At 68.0% G+C, this 20,512-nt stretch overlaps 4 protein-coding genes across 4 annotated transcripts in view; 2 read left to right on the plus strand and 2 right to left on the minus strand.

Moving 5' to 3' along the window:
• Positions 1-1,496, plus strand: part of EMIHUDRAFT_462330 (hypothetical protein) — a gene marked incomplete at both ends in the record, with an annotated part of 4,519 nt that extends 3,023 nt beyond the window's left edge. Inside the window, 2 exons of the mRNA XM_005789092.1 lie at positions 212-400; positions 510-1,496. Coding sequence (XP_005789149.1) covers positions 212-400; positions 510-1,496 — 1,176 coding nt within the window. The remainder of the gene's footprint in view (positions 1-211; positions 401-509) is intronic.
• A 4,769-nt stretch (positions 1,497-6,265) lies between these two features.
• EMIHUDRAFT_98149 (hypothetical protein) lies at positions 6,266-6,874 on the minus strand (the record flags this gene model as incomplete). The annotated part of the gene is made up of 1 exon (XM_005789093.1): positions 6,266-6,874. One exon carries the CDS (start codon positions 6,872-6,874, stop codon positions 6,266-6,268), a length of 609 nt encoding a protein of 202 aa, XP_005789150.1.
• Positions 6,875-11,177: 4,303 nt separating this feature from the next.
• EMIHUDRAFT_449074 (hypothetical protein) lies at positions 11,178-14,489 on the plus strand (the record flags this gene model as incomplete). Its single annotated transcript, XM_005789094.1, has 9 exons — positions 11,178-11,251; positions 11,456-11,530; positions 11,632-11,718; positions 11,887-12,069; positions 12,260-12,609; positions 12,670-12,737; positions 12,811-12,863; positions 14,220-14,261; positions 14,337-14,489. The coding sequence occupies exons 2-9, from the start codon at positions 11,483-11,485 to the stop codon at positions 14,487-14,489; spliced, it is 984 nt and encodes a 327-aa protein (XP_005789151.1). The 5' UTR covers positions 11,178-11,251; positions 11,456-11,482.
• Positions 14,490-19,281: 4,792 nt separating this feature from the next.
• Positions 19,282-19,707, minus strand: EMIHUDRAFT_200896 (hypothetical protein; the record flags this gene model as incomplete). Its single annotated transcript, XM_005789095.1, has 1 exon — positions 19,282-19,707. The coding sequence occupies one exon, from the start codon at positions 19,705-19,707 to the stop codon at positions 19,282-19,284; it is 426 nt and encodes a 141-aa protein (XP_005789152.1).
• Positions 19,708-20,512: the final 805 nt, after the last annotated feature.

A 20,512-nucleotide genomic window follows, 5' to 3' on the forward strand; every position in this document is an offset into this window, starting at 1 on the left:
CATTTGGCGGGCAACAGCGATCAGAGTCGAGAATCGTCCATTCTGTGAAGGGCGGTTAGGGTGAACTAGGCAGCGGGGCGGCGCAGTGGGGGGAATGCGCCACGAGACAGGGCGGCGCGCGGCAGGCAGGAAGCCCGCCGGAGGGGGGGGAGGGACTCGCCAACGGCCCTTCTCTCGTATACCCTCTCGGAGCCTCCCCGGAAGCGTCTAGGCGGGGAGGGTGGTGCCCAAGGAGCGCGCCAACGACGAGTACGACGCGGCGAGGCGGCGGCTGCTCGAGGTGGACGCCGGCCTGCAGCAGGAGCTGTCCCGCTGGCGGCGCGAGCTGCGCGACTCGTCCATCGAGCTGTGGACGCCCTCCGTCGCCAACGGGCAGACGACGGAGCCCTTCCAGCTGGCGGTGGCCGAGAAGACGCTGCAGAAGCAGGGCACACCCGAGGAGCGTGCGCGCATTCGATGCCGTCTAGCCTTCCCGGCACCTTCCCGGCACCCTTCCGGGACCCTTCTAGGAGTTTGCGCAGCAGATGTCGTCCAAGAAGGGGACCAAGCGCTTCTGGACGGCCGAGCTGCGTGAGCTCGCGGGAGAGCATCTCGAGGCGAAGGCGGCGGAGGAGGCCGCCCTCGCCGCCGCCGCCAAGCAGCTCTTCGCGCGCTTCTCCGCGCAGTACGCCATCTGGCGCAACGCTGTCTCGTGCGCCGCCGAGCTCGACTGCCTCCTCTCACTCGCTCGCGCGAGTAGCGCCGCCGGGATGTGCCGCCCAGCCTTCGTCGCGGAGGCGGAGCCCTTCCTTCACATCCAGCAAGGCGTCAACCTGTGCGTGCAGTCGGCGCTGTCCGACGGGCAGTGCATCCCCAACGACATCCGGATGGGGCCAGCGCCAGACGGGGCCGGCGGCGGCGGCGAGGGCGACGCGGCGCGCTTTCTGCTGGTGACGGGGCCGAACATGGGCGGCAAGTCGACGGTGCTGCGGCAGGCGTGTCTGACGGTGCTGATGGCGCACCTCGGCTGCTGGGTGGCGGCGGAGGCGTGCTCGCTCTCGCCCGTCGACCGCATCTTCACGCGGGTCGGCGCGAACGACGCCATCATGGCCGGCCTCTCCACCTTCCGCGTCGAGCTCGAGGAGACCTCGCTCATCCTCAAGCACGCCACCGCGCGCTCGCTCGTGATCCTCGACGAGCTCGGCCGAGGCACCGCCACCTTCGACGGCATGGCCATCGCCCACGGCACCCTCCGCCACCTCGCCCTCGAGACGCGCTGCCGCTGCCTCTTCGCGACGCACTACCACGCCCTCTCGCGCGAGTTTGAGCGCGCCAACCCGCACGTCGCGCTCTTCCACATGGCGTGCGCCGTCGACGAGGGGAGCCGCGCGGTCACCTTCCTCTACCGCTTCCAGCCCGGCGCCTGCAACCGATCGCACGGCGCCCTTTCCCCTCGCCGCCGCCGGCTGCCCGCGCCGCCTCGCGATGACGGGGGCGCCTCTTCACAGCGGCCGTGACGTGAGCAGGCATCCACGTCGCCAAGCTCGCCGGCCTCGCGCCGCCCGTCCTCGAGGAGGCGGCCGCCGCCTCGCAGGCGCTCGAGGACGAGGTCGAGGAGCGGCGGCTGCTCGAGAGCCTGCGGCAGGTGCTGCGCGCGCGGGGCGACGCTGCCTAAGGGCGAGAAGATGGCGCGCTGCCCCTCTCGCCTGCGCCTCTGCACGTCGGAGCGCCTGGTCGCGACGCGGGCGGTCGCTTTTCTCGCAGAGGAGGCGCTGGGAGCGCCAGCTTCTAGCTCTGGCGGAGAGAGAGAGAGTCACCATGGCTCGTGCCTCGTAGCGCTTAGCGGCGCGTCGAGTGTTGTCCACGGTCCTAGTAGCCGGGGTTTGCCCCTGCGACTCTTCCTGGATCCTGCGCATTGCTTCGTAGTTCGTTTCATAAGAATGCGGGGCACCCGTCGCTATGACCTATGTGTTGCCTGCCGCACCGCCCAGGACTGAGCCATGCGATGTCGTAAAGCCTGTCGAGGCCTGGCCCGATAAGCGATATGTTCCAAAAGCATGTTTACACTACCCGATCCCGTCGGGGTCGGGGTCGGCAAACCTCGAAATGTGCACCTTGGATGGCTGCGCTCCCTGTTTCACAGCCATCAGTGATAAGGATGGCTGGCACGCCTAGATCTCAGCCATACACTCCTACCCGATGGCTGAGATCTAGGCGTGCCATCCATCCTTACTTACTTATCACGGACTAGCAGGTTGGCTCGCTAGTCGCTCGCCGGCCCGCGCAGCACGCGCGGGCCTTTTTTGTGGTCGGATGTTGGTCGTCTCGAATTTGATCGTGGGCAGGGCGTGAGAAAGCTGGACGGCTCGGTCGATGCGAGCCACCAGCTCGTGAGCGACGGGCGCGACGGGTTCCTCGGCGTAGGCTTGGGCGTGGTGAGCAGCGCCGGCGAGAGAGGGACGGCATGCGGCTCCCAAACGAGCCGCACGGGCTTCATCTGGGCCGCCGAGGCCACCTCCTTGGTCGCGGTGGCGGGCGTGAAGGCGAGGTGGGCCGAGGCAAGCGCTGAACGTGCCGTGCCGCCTTGCGCCCCTGAGGAGGGACGAGTGTGTGGGGTGCCACGGGCGGGGGGGAGCGGTGAGAGGAGAGCGGTGGGCACCCCCACGAGGGGCTGCGCGGACGCCGCCTGCCACCCCACGCACGCCACTGACGCTGTGGGGGCGGCACGATCGAACGCGCTGGTCGGGCGGGCCGTCTGAGTCGCCCAAGCGGTGCTCTGCCGGCCGGTGGACGCGAGGGTGGCCCAAGAGGGCTCAAAGTACGGAGCCGATACCCGGCCGTCCCGGACGCCTGGCACGCGGGCCAATGGTCCAGCGTCCTGTGCATGGCTGGAGCGAAGGAGGGAGAGCTCAGGAGGGCGACGGGGCAGGGAAGGGGGCGATGCGATGCGGCGAGGTCTAATCGGCGGCGTGGAGAGAGGAGGTGCCAAAAGGCGACTATAGAGAGGCCTCTACGGGTGATATAGTGCGCCATGCCGGCGGGAGAGGTCTCTCACCGCCCCCCGGGCCGTCTCGAAGGGCCGTGCAGCCCACGCCACGAGGCGCTGCTGGCGGGAGCCTGGAAGGACTTGGCCTCGTTGCACCGCGCCGCGTTGATTCGCGATCACCGTCGGCCGCGGACGGCGTCGGCGTGGCGGCCGCGGGCGCTCGCGAGACGCGCCGCTCTGCGCTGGTTCGGTTCGTTCGACTCGTTGTGCCGCCGTACGCCCGGCGGCCGCGGGTCCCAGAAGTGGTTGCGCGGGCCTCTTCCTTTCGGCCGCGGGACGGCGTCGGGCACGTCGTCGGTCGCAACAGCGGCGCGGCGAGCCGCGGCACGTCGTTGCTGGCGCTGGTGGTTTGAGGTCGGCATCGTCCAGAGCTCGGTCGACGAGTCGAGAGCTTCAGCTGGTCGGGTGCCATGTTTGTGCGGAAAGTGGCAAATATATCTCTTTGATGTGGCTGCAATTAATTGCAGGATCATAGCCACTCCGCCCTGCAAGCACGCGCCATTTTGGCTGCCTTCCAGCCAGTGCAGCCATCCTCCGGCCGATGGCTGCGATGGCTGTGCCCCGGCCATCCGCCCGGCCGCATGATGGCTTCATACAGCCGTCGCAGCCATCGGCCGGAGGATGGCTGAGCTTACTAAATCCTGACCAAGCGTTCCAACGCGATGGCTGAGAGATAACGACGCCAGCCATCCAGAACAAGGGTGTGGTGGCTCGCGGAGCGAGAGTGGAGCCACCTGGGCTCGTGTCGGGGTCGAGTGTCGGGCGGCGAGAAGGCTGGGTCGAATTCGAAATCACCCCGTTTTCGCCCATTTTCGGTCATCCGTCAAAATATCTGAAGATCTCAATGGGGGATTCTCCCCAAACCTTGCTCAGCTGATCCAGCATGGGTCGTAGGCCAGGCCTGGGCAAAGAAACCAGCACCTCATCAGGCTTCCCTGAGCGTCACAGCTCGGTGATCGCGCCGGCCGGACACCACTGTGACGTCCGTTCCGGGCATTTGAACGCGACCTTCGGGGGCAAAGACATGGGCTCTATGGCTCAGACTGGACTCCTCTTGGTCCCTTCTGATGCCCTAGGCCACACCTGGGCCTTACCTGGGGTTCTAGGGGCCGGGCGGGGTTTGCCACCCTAAAGGGGCCCGGAGGACCTTAAGAACGGTCTTTAAAAGAGGGACCCCCCCCGTCCCTGCAATCTCTTCAATGGCAAGTTAAGCCCCCATACCTCAGGGACAGATCCGTGAAGTCTTCGCGAACATGTCAAAGGCCTAAGGAGCTCTCGTCTAGGCCGAAGGCGAGGCTCCCTCGCCAGTTGAGGATGGACCGCCCACGTGGTTCGACGACTTCAACGACAACTTCAGAGTCGGCGAGCAGCAATCGGTACTCAGAGCGAAAGAGCCATACGGTGATAGGTACCGCCGCCGAGCCCACAACCAATGCGACTCCGGACAGCTTGTTCCAAATGCCGCCAATAGACCATACGAGAGTATGGCACAAGCAATGATGAGCGATACTACGCCGAACCAGAGCGCGTGGCGCGCAGCTGTGCGCAGCGGAGTGAACTTCCGCACCGTCATCGATAGCGCACTGAATCGCGCGTTTTGTGCCGCCGAATTGTTCTGGCGCGTGCTTCTCCCAACAACCATGTGGATGTAGTACACTTCGAGAAGCGCAAAAGTGGTCGAGAAGAGGGAGAGCGCGGCAGACACGGCCAGCAAGAACTTGACCACATCGGGACCGGGCACCCAATCGACAAACAGGATTGCACTAGGCACGGGACTGGCGCGCACTGGCAGGCACTAACACAGGTACACCAGAATTCTAATACATGCGCCTCTCACACCAGACTGGCAAAAGAAAAAACGGACACAGTGATCTGTGATCTGTGAGGGCGCAGGCGCATTTTGTATACCGACTGCCCACAGTCTCCCCACAGTCCTTTATCCTTCCCAAACTGTCACTCCCCTTTCTCCCGGCCGGGCGGGGCGGGCGCGCGCGGGGGCGGCGGGTGTGCGGGATGTCTGTGGGCCCGCGAGCGATGTGCGTGTGTCCGCCTTGCGTTTGTTTCATAACATCGAAGGCTAGCTCAAAGAAAAGGCGATACCCTGATACCCTTCCTCGATTGTACTAACTAGGCGAAACACCCGAATCCAACGACCCCGCTCGGCTGTGTAACCCTACTCGCCCATGTCTGCTGGTCCCCGCTGAACTGGCACCTCGGCAGGAAGGCGCCCTTGGCGTCGCTCTGCCCCAGGGTGTAGCTGGCCACTGCTGCTGCACCGTTGTACACGGTAGCCCAATTCAAGAAAGACGTGTGGTCCCTTACGTGCTGAGCACCTGGAGCGAGAACGAGCATTGCGTCGCTGTTGATCTGGACCTCGTCAACGACGACGGCGATGGGAGCCAGCGCAGCTGGCGGAGCCTGCTGCTGCGCCATCTCCACTTGTCCTCTCCTCTCCTCCCACCTCACAGAAAACTGCGGCCGCCAGCGACTGAGCGTCTCGCTGGCGGACGGGGAGAGGAACACAAAGGGACGTCCGGACGTCCATCCACTGGGATGAGAATACTGGAGATCTGAGGTCGAATCTGCCGATTCCACAGCCGCCCACAGGAGCGCCGCCTCAACACGGGGTCTCGGCTCTATCGAGCCATGCTAGCTCCAGCCGCAGCCCCACCCGGCCGCCCGAGGGTGTTCCCGCAGGCAGAGAAGACCAATCCTGGGGGAAGTAACCGAGTGGCGCTCTTCTTCTCCCCCTCGTTCTTTGCTGGACTGGCTGCGGGACTTCCCGAGACGACATGCTACATCTCGTTTCTTAAAAGGTCTTAAAAAATCCGGCCCTCAGAAACCAGGGGTCCCCCGCTAAGGGCAAAGGGGTGTGTTCCTATCAGTATCTCGTAGAGTTCTCTCGCAACTTCTTGCGCGCGCCGAGAGCCCCGCACGCACTCTCGCTTGCCGCTTTTTTCTCGCTCCAGCCCTCCGGCCTTACATAGCGGACCGGAGGGCTACGAGGCCTTCACACTGCAAACGGGGACTGACGTCTTGCACGGCTCTAGCGCCTCAAGACTCGCCACCGCGACGCGCACACCCACTCGATTGACGAACACAACACCGGGTGCGAGACCACGAGAACACACACACACAACCACCACACCGTGCCCTGCTGAACGCGCCGGGAGAGTGAGCCAGCGCCAACCGCCAGAGCGACCCGACCCGGTCCGGCGGCGCCTCTTCCCACCGGCCGCCTCAGACCAAGACGCCGTCGTCCGACTTGCTTCCGCTCCCCGAGTCGTCGCGTTCGAGCGGCGGCGCGTCGCTCCTCGCCGACGCATCGGCGGCCTCCTCGGCCTCGCCTGCGGCCGCCGCCTCCGCCGCCTCGCCCTGCCCCTCCGCCGTGGCCTCGGCGGCGGCGGCGGCGGCGGCCCTTTGCGCAGCGCGGCAGGCGGGCTTGTGCACCTTCCAGTGCTCCTTTTGGCACGCCTCGCTGCAGTAGTGCACCTCGCGGCACCCCTTGCACCGCATCAGCCCCACACGGCCGTCGCTCCCGCACACCGCGCACCGAGGCACCTCCTCCTCCTCCTCCTCCTCCTCGCCGCCACCGCCGCCGCCGCCGGGCTCTGCTGCTGCAGGCGGCTCCGCCAGTGCCTGAGCGGGCGCGCTCGCGTCCGCGGCCCCGTCGCCGCGGATGAGGTACACGTACGCTGCGGCGACGAGGCCGGCGGCGGCGGCGCCGGCCAGCGCCACCAGCGGCGCCGGCAGGCCTTGCGACGCTGGTGGTTTCGGCTTCTTTGCGGCAACCTTGAGCAGCAGGCGGCGCGCCGCCTCGCGCGACGCCTCCTTGGTCTGGAGCGACATGGTGCGGTCGTCGCGGCGCGCGCTGGGCTGGTGCGGGCTCGAAGGGACGGGCGGAGAGTGGAAGCCGGCGACTTCCGCTTGTTCTCGCACGTGCCGGCCCGCCAGCAGCGTGCGCACAAGAATTTTGCAAGCGCGGACTCCCTCGCACGACACTAGGCACGGGACTGGCGCGCACTGGCACTAACACAGGTACACCACAGAAAGAATTTTCTCACCTGTGGGCACGGGGCAGTTCAGAGGGCCTGAGGGACTGGGAGAGAGGCGGTCTCCTAGAGGCGATTGCGTACTATAGATCGAAGCTAGAGGCGGTGGTCTTCATGTGGGTGCCAGCACACGTGGGAATAGCCTGCAACGCGTACGCCGACGCGGTGGCGACAGCAACCTCGGAAATAACGACACGGAGGACGCGGACGCCTCAAAAGTGGTGCGGGACGCGGTGCGAACCCGGCCATGCATGTACACGGTGCGAAGGGAGGCGGCAGAGGACACAGAGAAGAGGGAGATAGTGGACCGTCGGACGTACGGGCACATGTGTCGGAGCGCGCACGAGTGGGTGTGCGAACAATTCCGAAAGACAGTGAGGCCGGTGGTGGACCTTCTGTCGCGGCGTGGCGCTGAGCTCAACCTGCAGAACAGCAACGGCGGCACCGCGCTGATGGCCGCCGCCGACAAAGGCCACGAGCGGGTGGTCGAGTTGCTGCTTCTGCACGGCGCGGGGATCGACATGCAGAGCAGCAAAGCCGGCACCGCGCTGAATGTTGCCGCCACTAACGGCCACGAGCGGGTGGTCGAGCTGCTGCTGAAGCGCGGCGCAGAGATCGACTTTCAGAATAGCAACGGCGACACCGCGCTGATGGACGCCGCCAGCCGAGGCCACGAGCGGGTGGTCGACCTGCTGCTGCAGCGCGGCGCGGGGATCGACCTGCAGAGCAGTGAGGGCTGGACCGCGCTGATAGTCGGTGCCGGCTCGAATAAACCCGCTGTCGTTCACCGCCTGCTGCGAGCGGGATCAGACACAACGTTGCGCGACGAGGACGGCAAGACGGCGCTGATGCACGCAAAGGATGAGGGCCACATCGAGTGCGCGCGCGCTATCGAGGAGCACGTGGGCGAGAGGAAGAAGGGGACGGGCGCGCTCGCTTCCTCCGTGACGTGGAGCTTTCTCCTCGTCCTGTGCTCTCCGGGCGGGTTTTGCGTGACGTGGGGCGTAGTCGGCAGCGCGTTGCTGCTTCTCCCGCCCTACCGGAGCCGCCAGCACGCCCCGGCACGACGGCGGGGGCGAAGGCGAACACTGGAGGGTACGCAGCGGTTCGTTCGGCCGCACCGGTTGATGCTTCACTCCTTGTGGGCGTGGGCGACTTCTTGGCGACGCGGGACGCGGGAGCCGGAGCAAGGCCAACGGCAGCGGCCAGGGCGACAAGGACGGCCAGAGAAGCCGGTGGCGTGGCACATTGCGGAGCCTCGTCGGCGGCGGGTCGCTAGAGCGGCGCGGCCATCTTGGGAGGCGGCGGCTGCGCAGCAGGCGGTGAGCGCAGAGCGAGAGGAGCAGCGTGCGAGGGCGGAGACGGCAAGGGCGGAGAAGGCGAGGGAGCCGCGCGAGCAGGAGCGGCGGGCAGCGGCAGCGGCAGCGGCAGCAGCAGAGGCAAAGGCAGTGGCAGCGGCAGCAGCAGAGGAAGAGGCGGCAGCAGAGGAAGAGGCAGAGGTAGCGGAGGAGCGCGCGAGGGAGGAGGGCGAGGGGGAGGGCGAGGAGGACGTCGCACCCCTCGCGGCCGTGCCTCTGTCGGAGGCCAACTTTGATACTGGCCGCCCGGCCGTGCCTGAGTCGACCCTCGGCGGCGAGTCAACATGCATAATTTGCTTCACCCGGCCAAAGTCGCACGCCGCGGTGCCTTGCGGGCACCGCTGCGCTTGCGCCGACTGCTCCGCCAAGATCATGGAGCGTGACGGTCGGTGCCCGTACTGTCGCGAGGAGGTGATGATGTGGATGATTCCACGTGAGGTCTGAACTCTGATTTGCGGGGTTTCCATTGGTGGTATTTCCTAAAGAATTACTTAAAGTCACGTCTCTCAGTCTCACCTGTGAGACCTGATAGGTGATAGCCCAGTCCCCCAGAGTGCTCCCCACCGCGCGCGACCCACCAGCTGCTCAGCGCCTCAGCCCTCGAGGCTCAGCCGCGACGGGCACTTGCCCACGAGCCAGAGGCTCAGCAACCTGCCCCTGTTGCTCGGCAGCAGCAGGCTGTTGTTGTTCACGGGCCACCACAGCCTCTTCGCGTAGCACGGAAAAAAGGTTTCTCATTTATGGTTTACACCCTGAATTCTTTGTGTGCGCGCCACAGTCCCGTGCCCAGTAAAAGAAAGAAAGAAACAAACCGAACAGACAACCCAGGGAGGGATGGGAGGACGGCACGCCGCCACCACACACTCACACACACACCACACAGGGATTTTAAGGAGAGGAGTGTCCAGTGCTGTCGGATTCCTCAATTCTTTTGACCGGAGGCGGCGCGGGCGGCAGGCGCATGCGGGTGAGGGTTGGGCGGGGGGCGGACCCGAGAGCGGCTCAAGGGTTTGTCCGGTCCGGTGGGCGGGGTGGGGCGGGGCGGAGCCGGGTGGATCGGTCGGGTCGGGTCGGGCTGGGGCGGGGTTGCTCGGGTCGGGGTGGGGCGGGGTTGTGGGGGGTGGGGATGTCGGGGTGGGGTGGGGTGGGCGCCGGAGTGGGAGTGGTGTGACTGCTCCTGTGGCGACGCTTCGCCCCGGCTTGCCCTCGTGAATCGTGTGTCTCTCCGCCCGCCTGGCTTGGAGAAGTCTGCCGCCGCGCCGGTCGCGCTGCTTCTTGCGCCTCCCATGCGTGCGCATTGCGTTCTGCTGAGTCTAACCGTCGTGGCGATCGACGCGGCGGCCGTGCCCCCAGAGCCCCTGCAGCGCAGGGCGCTGCGTGGCGGCGGCGGCGGCGGCCGGAGAAACCGCAACAAAGGTTTGGGTGGTGAGGCACAGGCGTCCGAGAGCGGCGACGCGGTGGCGGTGCCAGCGCAGGCGGTGGCGGTGGCGGCACCTGTTGGCTCGTCGGCGCCTGCTGCTCTCGCCGTACCCGTCCAGGCTGTCGCAGTGGCGGCTCCCGCGACTGCGACGGCGGTGCAGGCGGTGGCCGTGGCCGTGGCTGCCGAGCCGGTGGCCGTCACGCCAGCCGCGGCAATGCCAGCCGCGGCTGTGGCCGCGCCGCTCGCTGCGCCTGTTGCTGTCGCTACGCCAGAGGCTGTGGCGCCCCCGTACGCAGTGGCGGCCCCACAGGCAGTCGCGCCGCCAGAGGCGGTGGCCGCGCCGGTCGCGGTGGAGCCCCCGGTGGCGGTGGCGCCGCCCGAGGCGGTCGCTGCCCCGGTGGCCGTCGAGCCCCCTGAGGCGGTCGAGCCGCCCGTCGCCGTGGCGCCGCCCGAGGCGGTGCAGGCGCCGGTGGCGGTGGCGGCGCCTGTGGCGGTGCAGGCGCCGGTGGCGGTCGCGCCACCCGAGGCCGTCGCACCACCCGAGGCCGTCGCACCGCCCGAAGCCGTCGCGGCGCCGGCGGCCGCCGTGCCCGTGGCGGTGCCTGCGGCGGTGCTGCCAGCAGAGGCTGCCGCTGCGTCGGCTGCAGGGAGCGAGGGCAGCGGCCGGGCGCACCGGGGGAAGGAGAAGGCCGCGGCGAGGGCTGCCGAGCGCGAGCGTGCGGCGGCGGCGGAGAAGTCCGAGGCGGAGAGGGCGGCGGCGGAGAAGGAGGCGGCCAAAGCAGCGAGGGACAAGGCGGCGGCGGACCAAGCGGGGGAGAGGGCGGCTGCGGAGAGGGCGAAGGCACAACTCGCGGCGCAGAGGGCGGCAGAGGCGGAGAAGGCTGCAACGGCAGAGAGGGCGGCAGCGGCAGCGGGGAAGGCGGCGGCGGCGGAGGCAGCGGGGGCAGCGGGGGCAGCGGAGAAGGCGGCGGCGGCGGCGGCGGCGGCGGACGAGGATGACAGACCGAGGAAGAAGCGGCGCTGGAAGGAGCGTGGCGGGGAGGGCGGCGGCGGCGGCGCGGGCAGCGCCTCGCCCTTTGCGCTCCTCCCGTATGTGGCGTTTGGCGGCCTGCTCCTCGGCCTAGCGCCCGCCCTGCTGATGCGGCTCCGCGCACGCAAGGCGGCGGCGGAGGAGGGCGCGGCAACGGCGGGCGAGGGCGGGCGCGAGTCGGCTCGCATTCGCTCTTTTAGCGACGCGGTGCGGCTCGTCCGCTGCTATCTGCCCGCCGTGAGCTACAAGACAGTCAAGGAGAGCGACGACTCGCCGTCCGACTCGCCGCTGAAGCGGCGCTGCTGCCCGTGCCTCGGCGGCGAGAAGGGCGAGTCGCCTCTCTCCGCTCGAGACTCGCTCTGGGCGGTGCGCCTCCGCCCGCCACTTTCCCACGATGCAATGGCGCTACTCTCCGGCAGAATCTGCCGCCAGCGCTTGCATCGCCACCACAGTCCCTGCAGTCAGTCCTGCTGCGCACTGCGCCGAGCCGTGGGCGGAGTGGCGCAGCTGGACAAGCGCGGGGGGTGCTCAGAGGGCCTCCTTCCCTCCCTCCGCCTTCCCCACCTTCAGGTGCGGGGAGGCGATGGCTTCGCGCCAATGCAGAGCGCGTCGCTCGGCTTTTCGGTCCGGTTTGACGAGGAGGAGGCGCAATCTCACCACTGCCCGCTGCCCGCTGCCACTCGTGTGCACACCTACTCGCAACTGCTAAAGCACACCGCCGCACACCACTGCTCGCCCCCTCGCAGGGCGGCTCCACAAACGGCGAGTCAGCCTCAGTGAACGGCGACTCCGCCAAGGGCTCCACCCTCACCGACGACGACATGCTCTACGACGTCGAGGGCGCCGCCGCCGCCGCCGCCGCAAAGTACGCCGCCCCCATCGCGCCGCTGCCGCAGCTCGAGTCCAAGGCGGCGAGGGAGGCGCCGCGGCTCCCGGCGCCGGCGGCGGGGGCGGCGCAGCTGCCTGGCGTCGTCTCGGTCATGCCCGCCTCGCCCGACAAGGCGAGCCCGCCGGACGACGGCGGCTTCGGCGCCTTTGGCGACGCGGAGTTCGACGAGTTCGGCGGCGAGTGGGGCGGCTTTGACGACGTCGGCACGCTCGCGCCCGCTCCGGAGCAGCTGCCCGCGCAGCTGTCCGGCCGCTCGGAGCCATCGGGCCGGTCCGAGGGGGACGGCGGCGAGGCGGTGGCCAGGCTCGGCCTCGAGTTCGCGGCGGCGGCGCGCGCGCGGGCCGCCTTCGACGCAGCCTTCCGGCGCGACGCGGCCGCCTCGCTGCTGGTGGCCGAGGCGGCAGTGTCGGTGCGGCTCTGCACGGCGCCTGTGCGGCGCGCTGGTGCCCGCCTTCACCTCTTCACAGCCGCGCGACTGTGAACAGGTTGTCTCTGTCGAGGCCGGATCGACCGTCGTCCGCTTCCGCGTGGCGGGCGTGGCCGACGTCGCGGCGGCCCTCGGCGGCGGACGCTTCTCCACCGCCGCGCTGACGCAGTTCAACAGAGGGACGCCGGTGGCTGTCCTGGAGATGCGTGCGGCGGAGCCGGCCGGCGAAGCGGCGAGCGACGCTGCTGCCGGCGCGCCGAGCGCAGCCGACGACTGGGGCGGAGGCGAGTGGGCGGCCGCCGGCGAGTCGGAGTTCAGCGACTTTGGAGACTTTGGCGGCGAGGCGGCGGCCGGCGCCGGGTTTGGTGACTTCTCCGCGCCTGAGCCGGCGGCAGAGCCGCAGCCGCAGTTTCAACGCGCGGCCTCGCCGCCGCCGCCGCCGCCGCTCGCCGAGGGTGCGGGCCACAGCGCCGAGCGTGGCGCTTCGGCCGAGTTTGGCGATTTTGGCGACTTCGACGACTTCGACGGCGGCAGCGGTGGCGCTCAACCCGCGGCGCCCGGGTGGGCCTGCGGCCGCCGGTGAGACGGGGTTGCGCCTCCCCCCTGTAGGAGAGCTGCCCACTGCCGCGGCCGCGGCTGTTGCTGGCGGCGGAGCAGCGTCCGTCCGCACAGAGGCGAGGCTCGAGGACGAGTTCGCCTTCGACGCGGGCTTCGACGGCGAGAGCGGGCTCGACACCGCAGGGGCCGGAGGGGAGGAGGCAGCGGCGGCGGGGGCAGCGAGGGAGGTGGAGGCGCAGGCGGAGGCCGAGGCGGCGCAGAAGGCGGCCGAGGCGGCGCAGAAGGCGGCCGAGGCGGCCGAGGCGGCCGAGGCGGCGGCAGTGGCCGAGGCAGCAGCAGCAGCAGCGAGGGAGGCGGAGGCGGCCGAGGAGGCTGCCAAGGCGGAGGCGGAGGCGAAGGCGAAGGCCCTGCAAGAGGGAGCGGCGGCGAGACGAGCCGCCGCGTTTGCGAGGGCGCAGGCAGAGGCGGCGGCGGCGAAGGCGGCGGCAGCGGAGAAGGCGGCGGCGGAGAAGGCAGAGGCGGAGAGGCTGGCGGCCGAGAAGGCGGCAGCGGAGGAGGCGGCGGCCCAAGATAGTCTGAGTGAGGCGGGTAGTGAGGACGACTTTGCCGCGTTCGACGCGCCGCTGTCGCTGCCCGCCGATCCCACGCCGGCCTCTGCAGCCGACGCTCCCGGCAGCGAGCCGCCCCTCTCCTCCTCGCTGGACGCGTCCTCGACCGCCGCCTCCACGCTCGCCGCGTCCGACCTGTCGGCCTCGGCCCTCACCGCCACCGGCCCCGCCCTCGCCGCATTCGACGACGACGACGACGAGGACGACGACGATTCGCCGCCACTCGCACGCGGAGTCTTTGGCGAGATGATTGCCCGAGATTGCCCGAGATCACCCGAGATCACCCGTGATCACCCGAGATCACCCGAGACACTCGCACGCGGACTCTCTGGTGCGCGAGCGACCCCGCCCCCCACCCCCACCCCAACCCCCATCCCCACATCCCCACCCCACCCACCCTCACCCCCACCCTCAACCCAGCTTGCGCCAGCTGGCACCAGCGCGTGTTACAATTGCGGCAGGCGACCCCCCGAGCTCCTCGACCCTCGACCCGCCCGCCGCGCCGCCCGCCGCGCCGCCCGCTGAGCCGCCCGCTGAGCCGCCCGGCGAGCCGGCGAGCCTCGCCTCCTCCGCCGGCCCTTCCTGGGCCGAGGCTGCGCCTGTGGGGCCTCCCGCGGGCAGCCCAGGCGGGGGCGACGGGGGCGAGGGCGAGGGCGAGGGCGGGGGGGTGGGTGGCGGTGGCGGTGGCGGTAGCGAGGGCGGCGGCGGCGGCGGCGCTGCGCGCAGCAGCCCGGTGCGCGGTGTGGATGCCTTGAGGGGCGGCGAGGAGACGTCTCGCGAGGCGCGCGGCGGCAGAGTGTGCGGGTCTCGGCCAGAGCGCCTCCCGTGAAGCTTCTCGGAACCGTCCTGTAGGAGCTCGCCGCGCTGGAGTGCGACCTGTCGGACGCGTCGTCGGTGTCTCCAACCCCGCGGCCCGCCCCCCCGCTCCGGCTGCCACCTCCCCTGAAGCTTCCCGGATCCCTCCCGCAGGCCGTCAACCTGCAGTCGATCCGATCCCTCTCGGAGATGTCGTCTGCCGTGTCCGTCGGGCCGGCGACCTCCGACTTCACAACCAGTCGAGAGCACACTTCCGACGGCGGGTCGGGATCGACCAACGGCGAGACGCAACCGAGAGGGGGCTGAGAGGGGGCCGAGAGGGGGCCGAACGGTGGCCGAATCAGAGCTCAAGTCTCCGAGATTGGTCGCCGGTATAGCCGTCGCGAGAGCGAGGCACGCCCGCAACATCTTATGCAATCCTGGCATCTACCCCGCCTTGTTTACTGACTATCATTCTTATCCTTATTATTACTATGCGATAGGCATCTACCCCGCGCCCGGCGAGGCGTCGCCCTCAGCCGTGTCGCCCGCTGCCATCGCCCCCGCCCCTTCCGGCAGGGGAGATGGCAGCGGAGGCGAGCCGCCCCGAGGCAGCCCCGAGGGGAGCCCTGAGGGGTCCGACCCGGAGTTTTGAGGGCGCGCCCAGAGGGCGCGAGGAGGCGGCGGCGGCGGGGGGGGGGGGGGGGGAGGCGTCGTTGGGCGCCGGACCTGTGTGGGTTGAGTCTGCAGACGCCGCGAGTGGGGCGGCGACCGCCGTGGGCTGCGCGGGAGCCCCGGGTGCGCCGACCTCTCGCATTGTGCCATGTGGCATGATAGAGAGAGAGTGACGAGGGAGGAGAGAGGCGCGTGACGGTAGAGGTGTGTGATGGATGGCAGAGGGGCCGAAGCGGGAAGACTGCAGCGCGCCCGGCATTGGGGGCCGGCATTGCAAGTCATGAGATTGACGTGTCCCTACCCCCCTCACCGGATACGTGTGCTTTTTAAGATCCACCAAACGATAGCACGTAGTGTCGGCCGTACTCAGCGTGCCCCCACGCGCACGGACGCCCCCGCGAGCAGGACCAACACGCAGGAGCCAGGACACACGTCAGCCGCTCACCGTCTCGACCGCGCCGCGCGCCGGCGGCCTCGATTGACGATTGGCGGAGGGGCTCGAGACCTCCGTCGTTCCGTGACTTACCGTGCCAGCGAGGGGCTCCTGGTGCACCGCCCGTCGGTCGCGTTCTTGTATCTCTTGAGCTCTGTGTACCCAGTATCTTCGACACTTCGATCTTCGTGGAAAGCGAGCGTGATTTTGCGACTGCACGAAGCGTTGTCCGGGGACGTTCCGGATCGTCAATAGAATAAACAATAACACACAAAGCGGCCGTCGTACACAGTACATGTCAAGGGAGGGACGCGCTGTGTTGAGGTGGGTGAAAGTGCCGCGCCGCGGGACGAGGGCGGCACAGGCACACACACACACACACGTACACGCGTCGTACGACGAAGCATTCATGCTACTAGAGGCCTCTCACAAGAGGCTGGTGCATTGCCATTCATGCTACTAGATAGGAGGCTCGTCGGCGCGCACGGCAGGTTGACTGGTGGCCGCACCCGGGCTACGTAACTGGCTCGAGGCGGATCTCAAGGGAGCAGCGCGCGCGCGTCGTGTCCGACGCGTACATGGTGTACCGAGAGGCGGGCCGCGAGCCGACGAAACGTTGAGCAGTGCTGCTCGCGCCGGCTCCCCCGCCCTCTACGAGTCACACGGGATGTTTGTGAAGACCGGATGGTTGTTGTAGCACGATTGCTTGCAGAGGACCAAGTTGTTGGCTGCGCAGATGTCCACAGCCTCCTCGTAGGTGTGTGCCGTGATGTAGGGCGGCCCATCTGATGCTTGGCTGAAGCCCGAGAAGCAGCCCTCGTCGTTGTTTCCGCCAATCCAGCGTCTGCAGCCAGAGCGCTTGTCCTCCTCCCCAGGAACGCAGCACTGCACAGCGATCGTCTGTCTATTCCAAGAGGCGGTCTTGACATCCTCGTCTCCAGGCCTCAAGCATGTGACCAAGCCAGAGTTTGCATTTCCCCTGATGACCTTCACGCCACTCGCCGGGATGCTCATGGCTGAAGGGGAGGGCGGCGGCGAGGGTGGTGGCGGCGCCGGACGGGGCAACTCCACGGACACGGTGAAGCGCGTGGTCTCCGTGTTGCTGAAGTCGCCGCCATCAGCGTACGTGAAGCCCCTCGACACGAGCTTGTAGCTGCCCTGGCCATAGGAGCAGCAGATGCCATCGCCCCAGGAGTCCGTGACGACCAAGTCGTAGGTGCCGTAGGCGAATGTGAATTGGTGTAGGTGGTGCCGGATTCAGTGTAAGATCGGTGGCGGACGTCGACGGGGACGGGTTGATTGACATCGTGCTCGGCAACCACGACCAAGAGAACCAGATCCTGTTGTTTGGCAGCGCGGACGGGAGGACCTTCTCCGAGGTCGCCCTCACCGGAGGGAGCAGGTACACTCGCTCCACCTCGGTGGCGGACGTTGACGGGGACGGCTTCATGGACATCGTGCTCGGCAACTCCTACTACGAAGAGAACCAGGTCCTCTTTGGCAGCGCGGGCGGGAGGACCTTCTCCGAGGTCGCTCTCCCCGGAGGGAGTGCTATGACTCGCTCCACCTCGGTGGCGGACGTCGACGGGGACGGGTTCGTGGACGTCGTGGTCGGCAACAACGGCGCAGAGAATCAGGTCCTCTTTGGAAGCGCGGACGGGAGGAACTTCTCCGAGGTCGCCCTCACCGGAGGGAGCCAGAACACTTTCTCCACCTTGGTGGCGGACGTCGACGGGGACGGGTTCATGGACATCGTGGTCGGCAACTCCGGTGCAGAGAACCAGGTCCTCTTTGGCAGCGCGGACGGGAGGAACTTCTCCGAGGTCGCCCTGCCTGGAGGGCGCATGGACACCTACTCCACCTCTGTGGCGGACGTCGACGGGGACGGGTTTATGGACATCGTACTCGGCAACCGCGACCAAGAGAACCAGGTCCTCTTTGGCAACGCGGACGGGAGGACCTTCTCCGAGGTCGCCCTCACCGGAGGGAGCATGGACACCTACTCCACCTCGGTGGCGGACGTCGACGGGGACGGGTTTATGGACATCGTGGTCGGCAACTCCGGTGCAGAGAACCAGGTCCTCTTTGGGAGCGCGGGCGGGAGGACCTTCTCCGAGGTCGCCCTCACCGGAGGGAGCAGGGGCACTCTCTACACTTCGGTGGCGGACGTCGACGGTGACGGGTTCATGGACATCGTGGTCGGAAACTCTGGCGCAGAGAACCATGTCCTCTTTGGGAGCGCGGACGGGAGGAACTTCTCCGAGGTCGCCCTCACTGGAGGGAGCAGGTGGACGTACTCCACCTCGGTGGCGGACGTCGACGGTGACGGGTTCGTGGACATCGTGGTCGGCAACTCCGGTGCAGAGAACCAAATCCTCTTTGGGCGCGTCTGCTCAAACGGAGGTGCACAGCTCCACGGCAAGAGTTGGTGCTTCAAGTGCCCTTCCTTCATGGGACTCGCGGGCACCTCCTGCGTTGAGTGCCTCCCCGACTTTCTGCAGCAGCCCGGTGTCGGAGAGCTCTGCGCGACAGACCCTTGCCCCCTCGGCGAGCGCCCGCTCGGAAGCGACGAATGCGCCCCTTGCAAAGACAGGCCGGGCGTCTTTTACAACACCAGCGTCGCAGAGACACGGACTGATGGCGACCCTACCACCTGGACCCAGCCCAGCTGCGTCGAGTGCCCCCCGGGCAGCTCTGCTGACGGTGTTGCCATTGACGAGTGCTTTGCTTGCCCTGCGGGTGAGTACCAGAATCTCACCGGCCAGGCGGCGTGCTTTGTTTGCCCCGCTGGTCAGTTCCAGCCAGAGCGTGGACAGACGTCATGCGACTTGTGTGACGCAGGTGGATACTGCGATGATGCGGTAACGTGCGGCGGTGGCTTCACGCCATGCCGAGCGGGAACGTACAACGTTCTCCAGGGCGGAAGCTCATCCGACGACTGTCAGCAGTGCCCCCCCGGAGCCTCTAGCCCGACCACCGGCGCAAACAGCAGCGAGACGTGCGCGAGCTGTCGGGCTGGAACATACGGCGACACCTCCGGTCTGAGTGAGTGCACGGACTGCCCTGCGGGCAGTTACCAGAACGACACGGGCGCGACCTCCTGCCGCGAGTGCGAGCAGGGCCACTACTGCGCCAAGGGCGCGGCGGCGCCGCTGCCGTGCAAGGCGGGCACGTTCTCCACCGCCACGGACCTCTCCGACGCGAGCGAGTGCACCGACGCCTCACCGGGCTACTTCGCCACCACCGGCTCCACCGAGCAGACGCCGTGTCGAGAGGGCAGCTTTGCCAGCGGCACTCGCAACGACGCGTGCGAGCTATGCGCCGAGGGCTACTTCCAGGACCAGCCCGCCACCGCCGTCTGCGTCCGCTGCGCTGCTGGCAAGTTCTGCCCTCAGGGCTCGTCGCGAGAGCTGGACGCGCAGTGCTCACCGGGCACGTACGTCAGGCTGACCGACCAGGACGGCGACCCCGAGTGCCTCGACTGCCCCGCCGGATCGTCGTGCGGCGGCGGGGCGGCGCCGCCCTCCGAGTGCTCGCCGGGCTCTTTCGCCGCCACCACCGGCCTCTCCGAGTGCGCCAGCTGTGCGGGCGGGTCGTACCAGAGCAAGTCGAATGCGACGAGCTGCCGGCCGTGCTTGGAGGGCGGCTACTGCGCCGAGGGCGCGTCGAGGCCGCTGCCGTGCGAGGGCGGTTCCTACTCGAACGCCACGGACCTGTCGGCCGCCTCGCAGTGCACGCCCGCCGATCCGGGCTACATCGCCGCCCGAGGCTCCACCGAGCAGACGGCGTGCGGCGAGGGCAGCTTAGACCCGGTCGCCCCACACCAGCAGCCTATGACACCATAGTTCGGCAAAACTCCACGCGCGAAATGGTGCGCAGCTAGAGAAAGTGGTCCAACTTGGGCAAGGCTCTAGTCGCCGCTGCCCATCGCGGAGCCCGAACCCTCGTCTCAGAGCCGATACTGCGACTCGTCGCTCGGAAGGGGACCGGTCTAGGCCCGAGTAGGTGCTATCAGTGGAGGACATGCGTGCCGTGGTCGCAGAGGTCGCCGCCGAAGTACATCGTGCCGGCTGGGTCAGCTTGGAGCGGGTCCGCCGCGGTGCCGTCAGAGGGAAGGTCAGGGTGTGTGAGCAGGTAGCCAGAGTCGATGATGCAGAGCGGATGCGTCACCGCCGACGGGAAGAAGGAGGCGTTCGGCACCGCTCCGTTGTACACACGCTCGATCCCCCATGGCGTTTCCTCGGCTAGCGGCTGCGTCTGCGTGGCGGAGCTCGGTCCTGGGTAGCGCCGCTGATCCTCCTCGACCCTTAGCCCCGAGCGCTCCGCCTGCTCCTTGAACAATCGCGCCTCGTTGGGGTCCGCGACTTCGACCACTGTGAAGGTGTTGTGGGCTGCTCGGATTGTCATAGCGACGTTTCCGCCCCGAGCAGCCGCCATCTGCGCCACCCGGTTTGAAGCTCGCGCGCCACTCGTGGTCGTCGCCACACTGGTCTCGCCGGTGACGACCAAACGAAGGGTTGTTCGTTCGCGCGCCGGCCTTTCGTGGACGTGGTACACGTAGGCGCCGCCGTGGCGGACGCAAGCAGGGCAAGAAAGAGGAGAAAGGAGAAAGGAGCAGCTCGGGAACTAGGCATCTTGCTATTCTCGGCAGTTGCGCGCGGTGTGTTGGCGCAAACGGTGTGTTGGCGCGCAGAAAGCGAACCCGCGTGAGCCGTGACACAATCGAGGGAAGAAACTCATGTGAGGCATAGGAGTCACGCGGGACAGGAAAGTAAAGGCGTCGGGTGCTCGCTTTCTGTGAACTCCTGCGAAAGAAGAATGGAGGCTTGAAAAAAATAGGAGAGAAATGTGTTCGTCATGGGACCAAAAGATATTACCTACGTGAGTTTACAACTACCTGTTCGTGTGTAAAGAGTAAAGCCCGATGCACGACCACGCGTCTCATCCTCCCGCCGCCCTCGGCCCGATGACGTCATCGAGAAGCTCGTAGAAGACGTCGAAACCACGGTGCGGGACGCCGGCCTGCCGCACGCGCCTGCCGAGCCGCGGGTCGAGCCGCACATTGAGCGTGTACAGCGCCGGCGCGAAGCCCTCTCGCCGCGCCTGCTGCAGGAGGGTGAGGTCGTCTTCGCGCGGCGCGCCGACGCCGCACGAGACGAGGAGCACGCGGCCGGCGGCGGGCGGCAAGCCGAGCGGGCTCGCGCCGTCAACGTCCAGCAAGTGCGGCTCGAGCTCGCCGAGC

Source organism: Emiliania huxleyi (assembly GCF_000372725.1).
Source record: "Emiliania huxleyi CCMP1516 chromosome Unknown EMIHUscaffold_13, whole genome shotgun sequence".
Taxonomy (NCBI): Eukaryota; Haptophyta; order Isochrysidales; family Noelaerhabdaceae; genus Emiliania; species Emiliania huxleyi.